The sequence below is a fragment of the Crocuta crocuta genome, unplaced genomic scaffold (genome assembly GCF_008692635.1).
Source record: "Crocuta crocuta isolate KB4526 unplaced genomic scaffold, BGI_CrCroc_1.0 scaffold125, whole genome shotgun sequence".
In the NCBI taxonomy this organism is placed as follows: Eukaryota; Metazoa; Chordata; class Mammalia; order Carnivora; family Hyaenidae; genus Crocuta; species Crocuta crocuta.
In genome coordinates this window covers 5,299,140-5,319,472 of record NW_027531143.1, presented here as the reverse complement: position 1 = coordinate 5,319,472, position 20,333 = coordinate 5,299,140, and the positions used below count along the sequence as shown (strand labels likewise).

Genomic DNA, 20,333 nt, shown 5'->3' with positions numbered 1-20,333 from the left:
TTTCTTTCTGATTAGAGTAAGTGATTTCTTTCTCCTCACTTTTATTTCTTCCCAATTTACTTTCCTGTATTTGGTATGCATTTAAAAATGAAATAAAATCCCAACCATCAACTGGAATTTTCCGCTATTTCTTACAGGAAAGCATACAAAAAGCTGGATCTCCATGTGCTGCTCTTCCTCCCTCAAATTCCAATGGAGCCATTTTTGTCCACTTTTTTTTTTTTTTTGTAACATAAATACTACTACATTTAAACATAGTACAGATTTTGGGATAGTACATACTTTGATGCTATGAATCTGTCAGAAAGGAAAGAGATGGAATTATAACCGTGCCCACAAAGATTTGTCTCAACCTGGGAAGTGCATGTCATTACTCAACCATCCAGATAGAAGCCACTAGTGGGTACAGTAGTAGGGCTGTTTTATATAGTATATGTCAACCCACTAGCCTAAATGCCCATACTGATGATTAATTTTAGAGGTGAGGCAATTCATCCAGGAATTAATCAGATTTTAATTCTGCTCTGCGTGTGTGTGTGTGTGTGTGTGTGTATACACACCGGATGGATACTCCTAATAGAATTCTATGTGCAAGAGCAAGCAAATTCAGAAGAAACACATTTTTCCTATTCACTTAAATAGAGTAAATCACCAAATGGACATTGCTTCTCTTCTAATGACAAATGACACTCTTTTACCTTTCTCTAAATAATAATTTCATAAGTTACTGTATAAATAATCTGCCAGTATAATTTGTTGATAAAATTCTCTCCTTAATGATATGGCATAGCTAATCATCACCCATACTGATGACACCAAGGCACAAAGAAGTTTACAAAAAGAAAAAGGTACCACCGGTTATAGGAACGCACAGTTTGTTTTACAGTCGTCAGCCTGCTCAATTGAATCACATCCGTCTAAGCTTAGCAGCTTAAAATTCATTCCACAGCTTGCAGTGCTGACATGGATATGATAAGACAGAAGAACAGAAACACCACTCTGAAGTAACCTAACTGAACTGCACATGTTCTGACCCTTTTTGTCCTCCCTGGAGCTTTTGCTACCTGGCAAATGCAACTCTAAAACTGCACTTGTATCTCTAGATCTTTGCTGTTAGCCAAGCAGAAACCTATTTCTCCCTGGGACTAGCAGCCGGAGAGGTGTTCTCTGAAGAAGACTTCTAAATGAGTGTGTGAGCTGAACTCTTACTGAACTGAATTAATTATTAACGATGCAGATGGAGCTGTCCAAATGATAAGAACAGCTCCTGACGTGTCATGATCCAAGCTTTCATTAAACCATTTCAGGCATACTAATGGTTTCCCACTGCTCATTACTTACAAGCACTTTTCTCATAGATATAATAACTCTAGTGCCTGTAGGCAAGACAGTCTATAGAAATACAGAAGCAAGTAGTTTTATCTTCTATAGCATGTTATTTTTCTTCATATAACATGATTAAAAACGTACACTTATTTAATACTACCAAATTAAATGGCCCCAATTCAGAAAAGCTGAAAATGCAAAACTATACTTTCCAGGAATATTAATAAGTAACTTTTGTTGTAAGAGTACTCCTTAACACGGTAGTACACGATATAACTTATTAAGATTTGTGTCTGCCTGACTTTTAAATATCCCTTATCAGGATATATATAAGTATATTAATATTCAACAAATGTGCTGTACAATCATATCATATCTTATCTCAATTTAGGTTACATGCAAGATGTTTTACACTTCTTTACCACTCTTTGTCTCTCTGTGTTAGGATAATTAGAGGGCAAAGAAGTTACAGGAGAATTACGCCTTAGGATCTTTACTGTCAAAAGAGCTAGCTGGTTGTTTTTGTTTTTTAAAGTTGAGAACACTGTTCTCAAAAACCCTTCACCTTTCAACCTAAATTATTTGGTACAGAGTAATAATGATGACAAGACTAATAAATAATAGTAGGCTCACACTGTGAGTGGGCAATCTAATAAAATGTGCCTTACTTCTTTTCTTACTAGAAGCTGAGTATATGTGAACATTAAAATCTTTTGGCCAAGTGAAAAATTTAATACTCTGAAGTCAGTGTTTATTTTCAGATAGAAATAAACAAAACTGTAGCACAACAGAAGTTAACACATGATACATTTATAGACCAAATACCCCTAAAATGGTCTCTGCAATTTTCAAAGTATCACTATCAGCCAAGGGCTCAGGGGAAAAAAGAGATGCCTATGTCTATAATGATCACGCCACTTCAGGTCAGCTGTTTACCATTTATTTCAAGAATGGCTTAGGCTACGTCAACTTACACCAACAACAAAAACTGGGACAATCATTTGGATTGAAGAATTCTGATGAGAAATCAGCTTTTCTGGGAACGCTTGAAAATATTTCACTGGTTCGATTCACATAGGCATTCACCTCAAATATTCATTTTGCTTTGTATAGAATTCCTTTTAAGGACAAAAGTAAATACACTTGAAGTAGTTTTAAGTTTCCTTGAACTACTAAATTTTTTTTCTCAATTTTATGAAACAGTAGTTAACTACAGTAACATCCTAATAAGCTCATTTGCGTCATTTAAAGAAGAAAAAAGTCCTTAAAATAGGTATTTAAAAGATATAGGCAATGTTTAAACTTGTTTATGTTTCCTTTTCAAAGTTTTAAATATTGAAATCCAAGTATTTTAGCTACATCCTTTTATTTCAACTATATTTCAAATATTTGACTAATGGTAATATGAGCAGTTAAACACCTTAATGTCACTATAGTTAACTTGTATCAAATTTATTTATTTTTTATATTTCTTAAAGACTAGTATTTTTATTTGGAATTTTAACCTCTTAGAAAAGTAATTTTATTTCTAATGAGTTTAAAAGTGATTTAATATTCATTTAGTAATCTAAGCTTAAAAATCTTTTTTTCCCCAAAAAGAATTTAGAGTATAGATATTTATTTAAAAGTCCTAAATTACTATGTGGAAATTAATATAATAAATATTAAGCTAATATTCTTTCAATTCCATAAAACATTCATTTAGTTTATAAATGCCACATAACTTGGCACAGGGCTAATATTACAGGTTTTGGAGACATAACTTCCTTCAAATAAAAAGCTTAGCAAAAAAAAAAAACAAAAACAAAAAACTTAGTAACAAATATACATTTCAGTTATTCCTTACTAATTATTAAACTAGGCTCAAATCATGTGATCTTAACATGGCTTATATATAGATATATTTTTTAAATTATGACATCACACCGTAGCAAACTAAATTAATAAGAAAAAGTACTTTTCAGAGGAAAGAGGATTTTTCAGAAATACTACTAATCAGCAATATATAAACTCTCATTAATGGCATAACATTTAAAATATACTTTATAATTTTACCCTGTAGACTAGATATGTTTATAAATCTTTGAAAGCATAGATAAATTAACAATAAAACCAATTACCCCTGTTTCAATAGCACTGAGAAAGGAGCAAGCTAAAAATGAAGGGAAAATAGTCTGCTTACCAGAATAATGAAGGTAACTGGTCCAATGAAACTCCATATAAAATAGTTATCAACGTGAAGCCAGCAACTATCATGAAAAGAAGAGTACGTATTAAGTAGTTTCAATGGATCCTCAACATTACAAAAACATTGAATTTTTAAAATCTAACGAAAACTATCTTTACATGTGCTTTTGAAAATTCATTTTTCAAGGTAAGAATAATTTTAATAACTCTGAGTTGGCTTTGATGTAAACAATAATAATTTATTTATTTCAACCTACTGTTTTTCATTTCAGTTTTTAAATTTGGTAAAGGTGTACATTATCATGCTTGTATAAGGAGAAGAAGGAACCCCACAACACCCAGTCCCTGATGCACATGATCTCTAACTTTACTAAGAAAAACTTGAAACTCGATATTCGAAATTGTCTCATCATTTTAAACTTCTTATCTTCAAAATTTGCCTATCAGATCTGTATCTGAGCTACAGTGTTTAACCCTATGGAACATCACAAACAAAATGTTCAGCTGTTATGTTTGTTTCAAAACAGTACAGCATAAATATAATACCTCAATTGGGATGGATGAATATGAGATAAAAAAAATTCAAAGCATAGCACTCATCTAGTATTAGAGTAAATGATGCATAAATTTATTAAGACAGATTTTACTTAGTGGTTCATTTTTCATATAACATTGAATCCCCAATGAATTTCTTTTATTTGTCTTTCATCATCTGTATAGTCAAAAAGCTTTCTTTAGTCCTAGGAATCTTTATATAACTAATTTTATCAAAGGAAAAAATAAACAGAATTGGAAGGTAAATTCATGCCTCTAGCAAATAAAATCCTTAGAAACATGGCTATGTCTACCTTCTGTCATTTTCCATAAATATCTATATACTTTATAAATGAAAGACAGTGACTTATTTTAATCCTTTCAAACAGGCTGATAAAATATTATCAAAGTAGAACATATGGGATGGAATGCGCTACTGTCACAATTCAGAATAAGAGTTAGCTAGAGGGTCGGCTGCACAAAGAGAGCTAATGAAGCATTAGGTTAAAACTGAGTAGTTAAACCTGTCAGATGCTTTAAGTTCAGAAGAATTTTTACTTAATATCTTTCTAAGGCCAAAAAGTTATTTACTTTTTCAATTTGTTTCAGGTCAATCTTTTGTGTTAAAAAGAAAGTCCATAATTTAGAATCTGCCTCACTAGAGTACAAATCCTCTGAACCTAGAAAATTACAAAAGACTTGATTGTAATTTGTGCACGGCATGCCCATTCTCTTACCAATAAAGCTTTCAGATGCTATTTTAGTCTGTCAGGGCCCCTCACTGACAGCTAACAGGCTTTAAAAAATTATTCACTTGAAAAACACTCAGGTCGCTTGCAATTACTTACGCTTTTTCTGTTCCATAGCTCTTATAGTCAATAGCAGCTGAAACTCCAACCACTGTGGCAGGAAACAAGTAACCAGCAACATAATAATATTTCTTCCTTGAATATTCACTTTCAAAAACTTCAACTAACATTAGATAGAGCTGTACACCTTCTAGGCACATCCAAGCAAAAGCGGCCAAAAAGAAAAAGTGTAGAAGTCCCGCAAATATTGGACAAGCAATCTGTAAAGAAAAAGAACAAAAGGCACAAAAGAGGATACATGAAATCAGACTACTCACACAATTATACAATATTCACTGATAGTTCTCATTGTCTTTAAAATACATAAAAGAAACTACTGTTTCTTTATTTTTTTTTAAATAAATGGAAATGAGTTCTAAACGCTGCCAAATCTGAAGAGAATGCTATAGACTATAAGGCCAGGTGTGCTAGAAATCTGGTCAGTGTAAGATGTAACTATTTTTAGTGAAATTAAGTGCAAATAAGAAAACATACCTTACTTTCTCTTCTAGAATTATCTATTATTAAATCCGAATATTTTACTTATAGATTTGTTCCATACATCTTTAGAACAGTTGTTCTAAATATAATACATTATTTCTATTTTTTCAATAGCAGAATTTAAAAATTCACTTTCATGACAAATATCCTGGCTCTAATTCCTAATGTTATTTTCCTGTGGTATGTGGAGCATTCTTAAATTTGTCCTAGAGCAGATGAATACAGGGTAAGCATTAACTAATTATGTAGTACTGACACTGAGACCTCGTGGTGATGAGCAAACTGCTAGAAGATGAAGAAATGATCACTGGTCAGAATGACTCCATAACCAAAATGAAAACAGTAAAAATAGGATCTTTTCACAGCAGTATCCCTAGCATTCTTCTATTCATCACGTCTTAATAATAACCCAGAAAAAATGCTACTGCACCTTGATACAAGAAATGAATTAACTCATAACAATAATAATTAATGACCTCAGCATTTTCTTTTAATTTATTACAAATTATCCTCCAATATCATCATTTTTGACTATATTAACTTACAGGTCAAATATCAATATCAACACCATGTGTCGATTCATACCTGTTACAATAATTTTCAGATATCCAAGGGCAGTAAGCTGAAGGGGTACTTACCATGTATTTCGTCTTGTCAATGCCTATTAGGAAAATAAATTCCGCAATGAAAAGGTTGATACAAAGGTTCTTGTGAATAGTATTGCGGTCACTCTGTAGACCACGGAAAAAGCAGAAGGTGAAGATGCATATAGCCAGGCAAACAAGAGAAATGACAATTCCCACCCAGGTGATGACTGTAAGGAGTAATTCGTGAACTCCATCTTTGTACTGAAAATAAAAATAATATAAGGAACATTAGTATTTCTGCATTATATCTACTCAAGGTAAGATAGCTTTCACATGTTACAAGCTCATCTTTTAATAAACTCTTTAATAAACTCTGTGAATATTCTTATGTGTTCAAAGAAGGTTCAAAACTAAAAAGCAAACTTGATCGTGTAACAGAGTTCAATATTATCTCATTAACTTTTATATCCAAAGAATGACCTATGAAAGTGGAAGATGTTACCTACAAAACAGTGTATGAGCCCAATTATTTCAAAATAATGACTGAAATAATTACCTACAGAAACACAGAAGAATATTTATATAATAGAATAAAGGATACTCAGTACGATAAAACAATCATTGGTATCTTAATGACTTTCCTGGCTAACAAAATTTTATGTGTCTATTTTCTTCCCTTTGACTTTTCACATTGATTTATATATTAAGAGTCAAGTACACAAGAGACCTGAGAGTTTTCACGCTATTATTTCTTAAAATGTTTTATCTTCTGGCTATCATTCTCTTAATCACAGAAAGGAACACAAAGAACATTCCAGAAGTTATCCTGCCCTTTCAAAATCTGCAGTTTTGCACAGTGTGCAAAGTTGTTAGGAAAACTTAAAGCCAAAGTTGTAAAATGAGACTCAGACATTCAACATGGGGAATATGTGTTAACTTTTAGAGTCCTTGGTCTCATTTGTACGACCTATTTCTGCTCATTTTTTAAATCCCCAACTGCCTCTGCCGAACACCTGCCCAAAGGAGAAAAACTTAGAATGAGTCTGTAAAGCAGATTTTGAGAAGTAACAATAAATATAGGGCCATGACCTCCTAAAATATATGGACAGTGTAGGAACAATCAGAAATCCACACTACTTTGTTTGCTTTTCAGTTCCGATAAGCACCCAAAGGCGGGACTGTTACCCAAGCTGTTTTGAATCTCTGAGGTATTTCTCTGCAACTAATTAGAAGTGCAAATACTTACTGCAATTTCCCTGTGGGCCATGAGAATTGCAAAATTGGTTAGGTGGCTGCATGCACACGTCGTACGAGTTTTATTAGTGTCAACCAGCTTGCAGCCCTGGGTAGACCAATATCCCATCATAGTTCTTTCTGAGTAGTTCCAGAAGGAGCAGTTTGCATTGAAATAATTGTCAGGCTGGGAAATAAAATGACAAGATAAAATTAGGATTTTACACTCTAAGATGGCAATAGCAATTGTTTAATATGTGTAAAAGGTAATTTAGATTAAACTTTGCATGTTTCGGACTATAAAGTTTTCATCAGCAAAATTGTAGACTATGTTATTTATACAAGGCAGATATCTAACTTAAAAGGGGTTTTATAGTCCGAAACACTCTAAAGTGTACTCTAAATTACCAAAGACCCATTTTACACAATTACAATTTCCATCTTATGATTTTACATACTGATGGTACATTGAAATCATTTTTTTTTTCTTTTCTGACAAAATTAGAGCCTTGAATTTGTTCTGAGAAAATTCTATAAGGACCAAATATTTTAAAAATCGATTTGGGGCCCATTTTTATTTTAAGTGCCATGTCAGCATCGTCAAGGTTTTGTTTTTTGTTTTTGTTTTTTTTTCCCAAAGAGTGAACTAACTGCAGCAGATATAAGAGAATAGTGCACAAATTTATTTTTCTTTGCCAATTCTGGAGATCCACTTGGCTATCTGTGGCATTTATTTACTCTGCTTGTTACAGAAGCCAAAATTCTGCAGACACTCTTCCCACACAAGATAATGATGAAACTACCAACTTCATTCTAAGGCACAGCAGAGGCATCACCTCTCTTCAAGCCTAGATTTTTAAAAACCCAATTCGTGATCACAATTGTGTTGCACAGGATCAATAAAATCAAAAAGAAGAAAGACAAACAAAGAAAAAGGTCTGCCGTGCTAAAAAGACAGAGTCCTAACAGTTAATACTAGGCTATCCTGCTGCTAAGGTAAGAGTTAATTTTCATTCTAAAACAAATTACAGTCATTTACATTTTCCTGTTGATTACTGAATTAGCTTTCATTAAGAATACACTTAAGTTCTAATAATCACTGAACCAGGCTCATTTAATTTTATGTTCACAGACTTAAATAAACTTATGTCTCTGACCTAGTCCAACATTTGAAATTCAAATGGAAAGGTCTTTTCTTTCCTCTTTGCCGTCTCCCCATTCCCTTTCTCTCTATCCCTAGCATGTCAAGTTTTGCTTTCCTTCCTCACTGGTTTTATAACCTGCCACTACTTCATTAGCATATATAACTTACATCAATGTGTGGCAGGGTAAACAGCACAGGATCTGTCAAGTATACGCGGCTGGATTCTTTATTGATTGAAACTGAAATGACGTGGGAATTCACTGCAATGGTGCTATTCCGGCCAATAAAGTCAGCCCCCAGTTTTATGGTGGCGTTTTCTGTACTTAGGAACTGTCCCAAACTCCGGTAAATGATGAACACCAACTTTGCAAGTCCTAGGAAGGTAAAAATAGTCACATGCCTTTATGGGAAATATGCTTACGAATAAAAAAAAATACATTCAACGAAGAATAAAAAGGAAGAATCCTTATGGACTCTTTATTTGGATTAATTTTTTTGGGAAAGAGGAAGGCATTATTTTAAATCTGCTTTTAAATGATAAGCAGTATTGTTATATTATAAGTCAAATATGCGGCATTTTAGGATTAACAGGTTTAAATGAACAAAAAAACCCTGTCAATTTTTAAAAGACTCTGCTCCATCTTACCGTTTCTGCTGTTCTGTTTGACAGTATTTGCAGAAAGTTGGATTGAACTGCCTGCTCCTTTGATGCCCAGAGGAAATTTAAAGTCTTGGACCTGTCCTTCTGTACTGAGCACTGCAACTTCCAGAACTGGATGAAGCAAAAGATAAAGGGGGGGAAGAAAGGGCATTCTTTAAACTACAAAGAGGCAAATGATAATTGCATAGAAAGCCACTGCTTCTTTTTTCCCCTTATAAAACTTTACTGTTAAATTTAAGCAAAATCATGAACTAAATTACTCTACATTAAACCTTTATTGATAACTCTAAAAAATTTCGTATAATCATCTTAACATTTTTTTCATGGTTTTGTATTTTCTGTCATGAACTAATTCCTGAATTTTACCCTATGAATATAAACAGTGTATGAGTAATAAGCACACAACTTTTAAAGTTTCATTTATACCATTAAAATAAATATAAAAGCTCACTAGTAACTAAGAATCTTTACATATCTAAGTTGTGCAGAATAGACCCTGTGTCAGCTAAATCTGGCCAGCTACCTCTTTTTGAAAATAAAGTTTTATTAGAGTATATCCATGTTTGCTCATTTACACATTGTCTAAGGCTGCTTGGTTTCTACAATGTCAGTTAAGTATTTGTAACTAGACCATGAAGTTTAGTTGCTTAGAATATATACTACTTGGGCCTTTATAGTAAAAGTTTACCAACCACTGGACTTTATTCCTAAGTTCAAAAACTTATGGAAAGGAAACAGGCTGATACATAACACTAATAAGAACATACCTAATCAACAAGACCAATGCTGTTTAACTTTGTTTCAAAAATATAATTAATAGTCATCAACATAAACACGGAATACAAAGACTGAAATCCTTTGAGTTTTCATGAAAAGTTCCAAATATACACTTACTTGTATAAAGAGTTAATTTCATTCAACAAATATTTATTGTCAAGCTTTAGTTCAACAGATATTTACAGAAGTATAAAAATCATGTTCACAGTAAAAAATTAATAATTTGAATTTTAAAAGGATCATTAATACAGATCTTTGTAGAGAATCAATAATCAACTTCATATCAATAAATAAAATTGTATCAATAGATAAGTACATTTAAAAATAGATAAAAGGGAAAGTTTCCAAAAAACACCTGCCTAAAATAAATAAGTCTATTTATGACCATTAAAAATATTAACTGATAGCTAAATATATGCTGATTCTTAAAAGACTGCTCCAGAAAATAGAAAAAGAATGCTTTTCAACTCATTTCACAAGACTTGTATAATGTTGATACATAAAACAACACAGGGAAAGAAATGATAAAAATATTCTCACTTAGTAACAGGATGCAAAATATTTAATAAATCATATATATACCTTAAGTATAATATCCTTACATACTGAGTTTAACTCAAAAGGGCATTACAAAATACATTAATTCACCAAATTAAGAAATTAAAGATGAAAAATATTATTAACCAAAATAATTCAACAAACTTCAATACCCAATTAACTATTAAAAAAAAATCTTTACAAATAGTAAGAAGAAAAAAACCTTTGCAAAGATAAAGGCTTTGTTATCAGATAAAGCTTATCTTTCCAAATGGACAGGCAAAGAATGATGGAAAACTCAAGCAGCATTCTTTTTAAAATCAGGATGATTCCTGTTAGGAGTTTTATTTATTAGCATCATCTTAAAAGAAGTAGCAAATGCAGTAATTCAAGAAAAATGTTATACAGACTAAAGAAAAAAGCAAAATGTTATTATTTACAGAAAATATAATTAACTATATTATAATTTTAAGAGCTCTATATATGATTGAAGGTAAAAAAAATTTAGCCAGGGTGCAGTCAGTAAAATCAAATGTGATCCCGTACAATGAACAATAAACAATGACAATATGTAATTTTTTTTAAACTACTATATTTTTTAAGTTTATTTGTTTTGAGGGGGGATGAGAATGACTGGAGGGAGGGGGAGAGAGAGGGATAGAGAGAAAGAGAGAGAGTGATCGAGAGCTCCCACAAGAGACTCCGAAGCAGGTTCCATCCTGTTGGTGCAGAGCATGAGGTGGAGCTCAGTCTGAGGACCCATGAGATCACAACCTGAGCCTAAATCAAGAGTAAGAGGCTTAACCAACTGAGCCACACAGGCATCCCAAGATACTATTTACAATAAAAACAAACAGTGTAAGTTATCTAAGAATAAAACTGCATTTTGAAAATGCAAGAGATGAATGGAAAAATTAGAACTTTATTAGAAGACCTAACAAAAAATGGAGAATTATACAAGGTCTTATTTGGGAGACCTCAACAAGTAAATAAATCTGATACTTCTTTCAAAATCAATTTACAAAATCAGCCTAATTCTAATGAAATTTCCAATAAGATTTTCTCAGTTGTGGAATTTGACAACTGACTTAAAATTCACATGGAAAAGACATGCCAGGAGCAGCTAAAGTAATTCCTCACAGAGCAGAAATTAAAGAACTTACCAGACATTAACAGTATTGAAACGAAAACAAAAGGAACAATGCATAACATACTTCTAACATGTATAGAAACGACAGATAACATTACAAACCACTGGGGAAAAGAATAAATCATGAACTAAAAGTACGGAAACAACATATTATCAATATTATTTTAAAAACCTCAGAAAACAAAAACCAAATCGTTTCTTCTTTCATATCATAAACAAAAATAATTTTCAGGTGGATTAAAACATAATTGTAAAAAAGGGCAAAGTTTTGTCATTTCTAAAGTATAAGATCATTTATAAAGTTACAAGTATAACTACACAGTAGAGAAAATTTTGAGGATACCAAAAAGGAAAAAATATATATATATGTTAGTTCATGAATTTATTTTTGAGAGAGAGAGAGGGAGAGAGAAAGAGAGAGAGAGAGAGAGAGAGAGAGACACTCCCAAGCAGACTCCGGGCTGTAAGTGCACAGCCTAACTCAGCGGGCTCAATCTCAGGAACCATGAGCTCATGACCTAAACCGAAATCAAGAGTTGGATGCTTAACTGACTGAGCCCCAGGTGCCCCAAGGAAAGTATTTCTTAAACAAGATACAAAAAGCCCTACCCTAGAAGAACACACTGATAAATTTGACTTCATTATCCTGTAAAATAAAAGATACCATAACCAAAGTAAAAAAGAGAAGGCATGCTAGGAATACATGTTCTCAAACTATATAATTTACAAAGAAATCAGTGTCGAGAATACATTAGCTATGGGTAAAATAAGTGCATAGGCAAAACGTGTGGACAACAAATTCATCAGAGAGAAAACGAAAATACCCAATAAAGACATTAAGTAATCTGAGAACTGCAAATTAAAACATAATGTGATCAATTCAAAGCCATTAGATAACATTAATGTCAATAACAAAGTGTATTTAGCAAAGAGACTGATGAAGAACAATGGTATTAAAGATGAGAATGTAAATTGGTAAACAGCATTAGAAAGCAACTTGGCAGTACGTAATAAAGTTGGAGATGGGCATTCTCCATCCCTCGAAAATTCTATTTCTAGGTGTGTGTCCATAGATGTCTATGAAGGCACATACATATGAGCATGAAGACATACAAAAACCTTCACCAAAGGTTTTTATCAGCTAAAAAGCATAGGCCACTAAAATATCTATCATTGGCAATAAAATAATTATGGTGTATTCTTAGATCAAATGAATAAAAACTAGATGCACATTATCAACGTGCATAAACATGAAAAATATAATGGCAAGGAGAAATTATACACCTTGTATAAAATCATTTATGTTAAAAACACGAAAAACTATTTTTTAATGTTTATTTTTATTTTTCAAAGAGAGAGAGAGATTGACAGAGTGAGAGCAGGGGAGGGGCAGAGAGAGGAGACAGAATCCGAAGGAGGCTCCAGGCTCTGAGCTGTCAGCACAGAGCCCAAAGCAGGGCTTGAACCCACGAACTGGGAGATCATGACCTGAGCTGAAGTAGGATGCTTAACTGTCTGAGCCACCCAGGTGCTCGAAAAAGCAACTATTAAACATATATGCTTATAGAGCAAAACTAGAAAAAAAAATTACTAATGCTAACAAACAAATTAAGAATGATGGTTACAACCTTCTTGATCTGATCAAGAAGGAGGGGATCCAGAGGATTTATATGTTACAAAGAACTATCTTCCCCAAAATGTGAAGCAAGTATGGTGCAATACTCAGGTGTGGCTCAGCTAGGTGGCTAGAATACAGATGTTCTCTTAATCTATATATTCTGTATGCTTGAAATAATATATGCTTTGTTCCACAGATTTCTAACAGCAAATACACTTCATTCCTAGGAAAGTCTCATTCACAACCAGTGCTGTAGACAGGATTTTAATATTTTCCTGTCTTTTCGTATTTTTCAAATTCATTACCAAATAATAGCTGCAATGAGAGGAAAGGGGAAGAAAAGAGAACATACAGGAAGACCAGCCACATTCTAAGTTCCATAAGCCTGGATCCCAGGGTACAAACATCATGGCTCCAACTGAAGATAACAAGTTGCAGGGCCAAAGCCAAGACTCAATGGTGACGTGACTTGAAGGAATATAAACCTTTGCTGTTGAGAGCTGCTGTGACTTTTTGTTACCACAATATAACTAAGCCAAACTGACAACCATGTTGGCTGCTAAGCCTATTGGAAAAATAAATGATAGGGAATTTTGTAATGGATGTATTAGACTGATAAGACCTAAACCACCTAATCAGTCATAAGATCACAAAGAACAACAACCTAATATGTGCCTCTTTTGCAGGATGCAATAGAAAAGTTCTTGGAGAAAACAAATGAACAAATAAACCTGAACTGACTGATCAAGACTCTAGATCCAATTATCAGTATATATCAATTATGCAAAATGATATAGTGGGATGAAATAACTAAAATTGAGAATGTGGGAAATTCCATAATACAAATCATCTGCTCAATTTCTTCAAAAAAAGGAAAAAGGTTTAAAGAAACGACACAGGGAGAAATGACTCAAGCAATGTATCAAATATACCACAGGGAATGGTTGTATCCTGGTCAAAACAAATTAAGCATTAACAAATTAAAAAAAAATAGATTAGGTGTTTTTTTTTTAAATTTTTTAAATGTTTGTTTATTTTTGACAAGGAAAGTCAGGAGAAGAGGGGCAGAGCGGGGAGGCCAGAGGATCCAAGGCCGGCTCTGCACTGACAACAGAGAGCCCTCTATGGGGCTCAAACCCATGAAACATGAGATCAGGGCCTAAGAAAAAAATCGAATGTTTAGCCAACTAAGCCAGATGCCCCCCAAAATCAAGTAAATTTAAACATACTTTTGTTATCTTTTGAAACTGTTTATGTTAATTTTTAAAAGTATGACAATGGCACTATATTTTTAATGCATGGAATACATATTAAAGTATTGGAAATAATTATAATGTGACGTTAAAATTTGCTTTGAAATACAATGGTGACAGGAACAAGTAAAATAGGGTTAACTAGATGTTGTTGGAGATGGGTAATTTTTTATTAACATGAAAAAATTCTGCTCCTCTTAAGATATTATTAAGAAAATGGAAAGAAAAGTCACATAGTGATGGAAAATATTCACAGTACCTATATCCAGCAAAAGACTTGTATAATAAATATACAAGGAATCTTTAGAACTCTTTATTAAGAAGACAAACAACTCAAATAAAAATAGGCAAAATATATGGACACCTCCCCAAAACATACATGCAATGGCCCTAAGCATGTAAGAGCTGAACAGCTATCAATAAGTAACTTAGCAATTACACAAATGCAAAATAGAACCAAACTGAGATGCTACTACAACCTGCTCATATGGCTAAAATTAAAAGGACTGACAATCCTAAATGTTATTGAGGAGTGGAGAAACTGGAAGTTTCATAGCAGTTAGGAGTGTGAAACAGTACAATCACTTGGGGAAATGGCAGCTTTATAAATAACAGTGGAAAAGTAGAAACAATCTAAATGCCTAATAAGCGAGTAAATACACAGTGAAAGGAAAGATTGCATTACTGATGCTCTCACCAACACAGATGAATCTCAAAAACATTCTGTGTAGAAAATGCAAGATAAAAAAGAGTACCTATTGTATGATGCCATTCAACTAAACGTCCAGAAAAGGCAAAGCTAAATTAGTGACAGAAAACAGACCAGTGGTCCCTGGGGGCTGGGGGTATGAGGAGATCTACTGCAAGAGAATCAAAGGTGCTTCTGAGGTGATGTTCCACACGGGTGTGCATTTGTCAAAACTCACCAACTGTTCACTTTTAAAACTGCTGCTTTATTATATATAAATTATACCTCTAAATTGATTTTAAAAAGATATAATCAAATATAATTATAAGAGATATAATTATACAATTTTTATGAGGTCATGTATTATAAGGGTAAATCACACAATAAAGTTAAACTAAGGATTCAAGGAGAAGTCACTAAGGAGTAAAATCAAATTGTCTTAATAACCTAAGATATTGTAGCCATGCCCTAAATTTAGTTAAGAGCTTTGGGAAAGTGAGGACATGAAGGAATAATGGGCTATTTTAGTCCTCGTGTCTAAAAAAGAATAAATCCTAAGAAAAAGGTAAATGCTTTCCTCATACTAAATCATGGATGATATCTGTCACAAAATTGTTTGCNAGCGAAAGTCGGACGCTTAACTAAGCCACCCAGGCGCCCCTATTTCTTTTAAAGATTTTAATTTTTTTTTTTTTTTTTAGTTTTTAAAGTAATCTCTACACCCAACATGGGGCTCAATCCCACAACTCCAAGATCAAGAGTCTCATGCTCTACTGACTGAGCCAGCCAGGCACCCCATCTTTTTTAGGCAAAATTTTTAAAAAAGGCATGAAGAGTAGTAATCCTTTAGAACTCTTAAAAACAGATATTAGAAAAAAAAATATTCCTGGGGTGCCTGGGTGGCTCAGTCGGTTAAGCGTCCAATTTCAGCTCAGCTCACGATCTCACGGTTCATGGGTTCGAGCCCCGTGTCGGGCTCTGTGCTGACTGCCAGCCCAGAGCCTGGAGCCTGTTTCAGATTTGGTATCTCCCTCTCTCTCTGACCCTTCCCTGCTCATGCTCTCTCTCTCTCTCTCTCTCAGAAGTAAATAAAACATTTAAAAAATTATAAAAAGAAAAAAATATTCCTGGACATTTACAGTTTCACACTAGGTCTCAAGGTGGCATAGAAATATCTCAAATATCTACTAACAATGCCCTGTGTACACGAAGCTGATGGGAGCACAGCATATCGACCTGGCCCATCAAATATGTCAGCATAATTGGAAAGGGTGTAAAAGGGAAATTTCAGGTGTTTTCTTTTTTTAAAATAGCCATTAGAAGATTTTGAAAACAAATGTAGGTCAAACGTGCCACTTCAAATAATACTTTCTATGATGCATCCTCTAAGATGATCAAATTTCCACTTTTTTGTCCTTATAGGTATATTACTGGGAACATTTGAGAAGAATTTTTCCATGTATGTCTTAGGAATCTTATTAGACTACCAAATAAATTAACCAAAAACAATGAAAGTTTTGGACAGAAACGAGGAGCTTTATTCATTTTGTATCACTCCTAAGGCTATGGTTGAGTACCATGTTCCTTATGCCCGGTATCCTAGGTCGTGACAGGCCAATTTACATACTGTCACTTCATTTAATTTGAGGTTACTGAGTTATTTATCATTCTCAAAGCTCAGAGCATACAAAAACATATGGTTTTAATAATACTTTATTCCTTTCTAAAAATTTAGTTATTTAAAATAAACTTAAGGCTTTGGATTTAAATGCAATTATCATAATCTGATTTATACACCTTTATTTTCTGCATTTTAAAATAATAAGTACCACAATTTACATTTAGGCAGGCACAATTGGTCAATAAGATATGGGATCCCACATAGCTCTTTCAATGTCTATTGCACCAATGCACTTTTTTGGTGGAAGGATAATCTGTGCTCCCTTTTTTTGTTGTTTGTCTGTTTATATTTATGCATGGGAAACTTTTTTGCTTACTAAGAGATATTATAAACTTCATCAGGGTTAAACTTCTTTGAATAACCAACAATTCTAAATCAATCAAGCCTATATTAATATAATTCTACTGTACTTACTGAATTTTTCAAATATCATCAAAAGTGAATTCCTACCTCATGGCCAGCATTTAAATGCTAAATTGTGCTTCAAAACTATCTGCAGCTATTTTGCAATCTAGGAAGCATGTATATTCTGCATTATGGGAGATGTAGTTCGCTGACCACATTTTCACCTGAAGGCAGTGGTGTTTAGTATGAACATTTGGCTGAAATTCTGTGTGCCTAAAATATTTTACTGGGAGAACACATTCCAGAAAGTAATTTAAATTCATTAGGAACATATTATATACAATGGAAAAGCATTTTCCACAGTTCCACAGCAAGCACTTTCATTACTTACACAATCCATATTCTGGCATTTAAGTACTCTAAACTTCTTTAATGATTTTTCAGTTGAGGAAAAAAAAAACTACATGAAACCAACTTTTAAAAGATACAGAAAGATTTTGGCTTTTGCATTGATTTTATGAAGTGTGATCAATAAATTTTAATTTGACAAAAGAGAAGTTTAGCCCTGGGAAATAATGGATTCAGTAGAGAAGCGTCATTCTCTTAAACATGTATCTTCTAAGTCAAAATTAAACCTGACAATACATTCACTTACCAATATTTTCTGTGGGCATTGAGACCCTGGTTGGTTCTACAAGATTGTCAGCCAGGACAAAGGCACCTTCTTCTAATGTATCGAGTAACATTGTTGCTGTGTGCGCTTGTTCAGAAGAATTCATGTGTTTCCATGATTCCAAAGCCTCGGGTCTCAGAAGATTGTCCACTGTGTCGACAATTGCCTGCATCCATTAGAAAACTATCATTAGTTTTGACTGCTTCTAGTACCAAGGTGATTTTCAATCACTGACTAGTGACAATTGTGATATTTATCTGTCATGATGGTTTATTCTCATTTAAAGATGGAAGAACACCTAAACAACATACGCCTGGCCTACGTGAAGCATATCTTACTATCTCAAAATAGAGCTGAAGATTAGTAGACTATTATTTGATTTTAATGGTAAATGTAAAAAGGTGGCTTATATATAATTATCTAATAATATCTCAATTGTCGAAGAGAAGTACAACCAATGTCAGCTCTTAACCTGAGGTGTTACTCTTACATGTATGTCACTCCTACTTATAAACTCAAGATTTAAATCTTCTAAATAGAAAACACTGAGGTCTCTGGAACAGCCTGACAATCATGCTTGGAAGTTAAACCACACTGTCCTTTCGAACGTGAACTAAAATAATAACCAAATTAGTGCCTTATAACCATTTATTTATTACCATTGGGAAAAAACCAAGATGGTTTCAAAGTTTATAAATTATCTGTGTGCATTTCACTCTTCCAATTCCCTGTCCAGCTAGAAAACACTGAGTCTACCTTAGTTCATAAACAATGATCTGTTTTTAAAAGAATCAAGAGAACAATCAAAATATTTAAAGCCTTATACTACGAACTTAATGACAAGAGAAATGTAGAATAAAGTCTTCATAAACATCCAAGTTGTAAATGTTCATATTTGTAGATTTAATTTATTACCATGCAAAATAACATTAAATAAAATATAATCCAGTCAGTTAAGCAATTGAAGGCAGGCTTTTGTGTTGATACTACAGCTGTAGTTGATACTACAACTGACTAAGAATTGGATTCCTGAAATCACTAAGTTTATTTACTCTATTCCATTTACCTAGTCATAATATGTCATTAAGGCCATATATAAATTGTTTTGATCTATTGGTAATCACGGAGGGAAAAGAACATACACCGTGCAAAGAACAACAACAAAAATTGCTAGTTTGAGGTACGATATTGGAATAAGCAGGGGGAAAAGTTGTTTGAAGCTACTGTCAGAGTAAGATTAATTAGCTCAATCCATCTTAATATCCTCGTTCTGTCTGCCTTGTGAGCCACCACGACCTTCCTGGCAGGTGGAAGATACTTCCAAGTAGCATTAAAGGCTTTTTTCTCTCTCTAATGGGAGATAGAATAGTCAAAATGCTCACAGTGCTACTGCTGCAGCCATTAACTAGAGTGGAACAGAAATTGGTCTGCTGAGGCCAGATTCATTAGTCACCAAGAAATACAGACTGGAGCCTCTAATCTAAGTTACAAATGAATCCTCTGTCACAAAGTGGGAACTCGCTTCATTTGCATAGTGTAAGTCAGCTTCTGATTTGTAATTTAAGGATTTTTATTAGTCTTATCTGAGCAGAGAAGCTCATTTGAGATACTGAAAATGACACTGGTCAGAAATTAAGGTCATGTTGAAACCTACTACGTATACACATAACTTGCTGATGACATGCTTTTATTAATTTGAAACACTCCTTATTTATTATTACCATTTGTACTTTTCTAGTGGAATCAAAAGTGATCATTAGCCTAATCATATTCCTTAAGTAGTCTCTCCCTGCCAAAGAAAAAAGACTATTCTTTTCCCACTGAGGTATATGTCCTGGGCAACATACCAATTATTACATTTCACACATTAACTAATACCTTAAAGGTAAACTGAAAATTTCAGTATGACAAATTCTATACATTTCAGCAGTTATTTCTTTGCTCCCATTAAATAGGCTAAAAATGAAATTCAGACTCTTACTACATAAAAACAGACTCTCCCAATGCCTTTTCTCCTGTAAAGTTTTCAGATCCAACAATGTCTTTTATGAACTAGTGACATGCCCTTCTTTTTTTTTTTTTAGTTCTTGCAACTAAAGCTGGTAGTCATGGTTTTTGAGTAACCTCTATTCTACAAAACTATAAGGTTTTTCATTTTGTTGTCCTATGTATATGGATTAGTTCTTCAAGATATGATTTACTAAGGTTATGGTCCCCATAAGAGTAGGATTAGAAAATAACCATACCCCCCAAATAAACCTGTAAAATTCACATAATAAAACAATATGTAATCTGGTACTATTATTTTGATCACACAAAACTAGCATGGCACAGTTCTACTGTCAGCCTCAGCATGCTTCCTATTACTTGGATATACCAGGGAGAAGAATCAGCTAGAGTGAACAAGGATTCTGAGCCACACAGAGGTTTTCTGTTTCTATTAGCCTGATAAAAAACAACACAGAACATATACTGATAACACTGTCACATTATTTATATTTCATTTCTAGTAACCCATCCTCATATCAACCTGATTCTGGAAAGGACTCCTAAAAATTTCAGGACAAAGCCTTTTTTTTTTTTTTTTTTT

General features: G+C 33.3%; 1 protein-coding gene across 7 annotated transcripts in view; it reads right to left on the bottom strand.

Moving 5' to 3' along the window:
* The window catches only part of ADGRL2 (adhesion G protein-coupled receptor L2), a 189,339-nt gene that overhangs the window by 17,796 nt on the left and 151,210 nt on the right, over window positions 1–20,333 (bottom strand). For all 7 annotated transcript variants that reach the window (XM_077771033.1, XM_077771027.1, XM_077771030.1 and 4 more), the window contains 7 exons: window positions 17,726–17,909; window positions 9,007–9,132; window positions 8,529–8,734; window positions 7,230–7,403; window positions 6,035–6,244; window positions 4,896–5,116; window positions 3,509–3,575 (listed from right to left, as the gene is read on the bottom strand). In XM_077771033.1, the coding sequence (XP_077627159.1) occupies window positions 3,509–3,575; window positions 4,896–5,116; window positions 6,035–6,244; window positions 7,230–7,403; window positions 8,529–8,734; window positions 9,007–9,132; window positions 17,726–17,909 (1,188 nt within the window). The remainder of the gene's footprint in view (window positions 1–3,508; window positions 3,576–4,895; window positions 5,117–6,034; window positions 6,245–7,229; window positions 7,404–8,528; window positions 8,735–9,006; window positions 9,133–17,725; window positions 17,910–20,333) is intronic.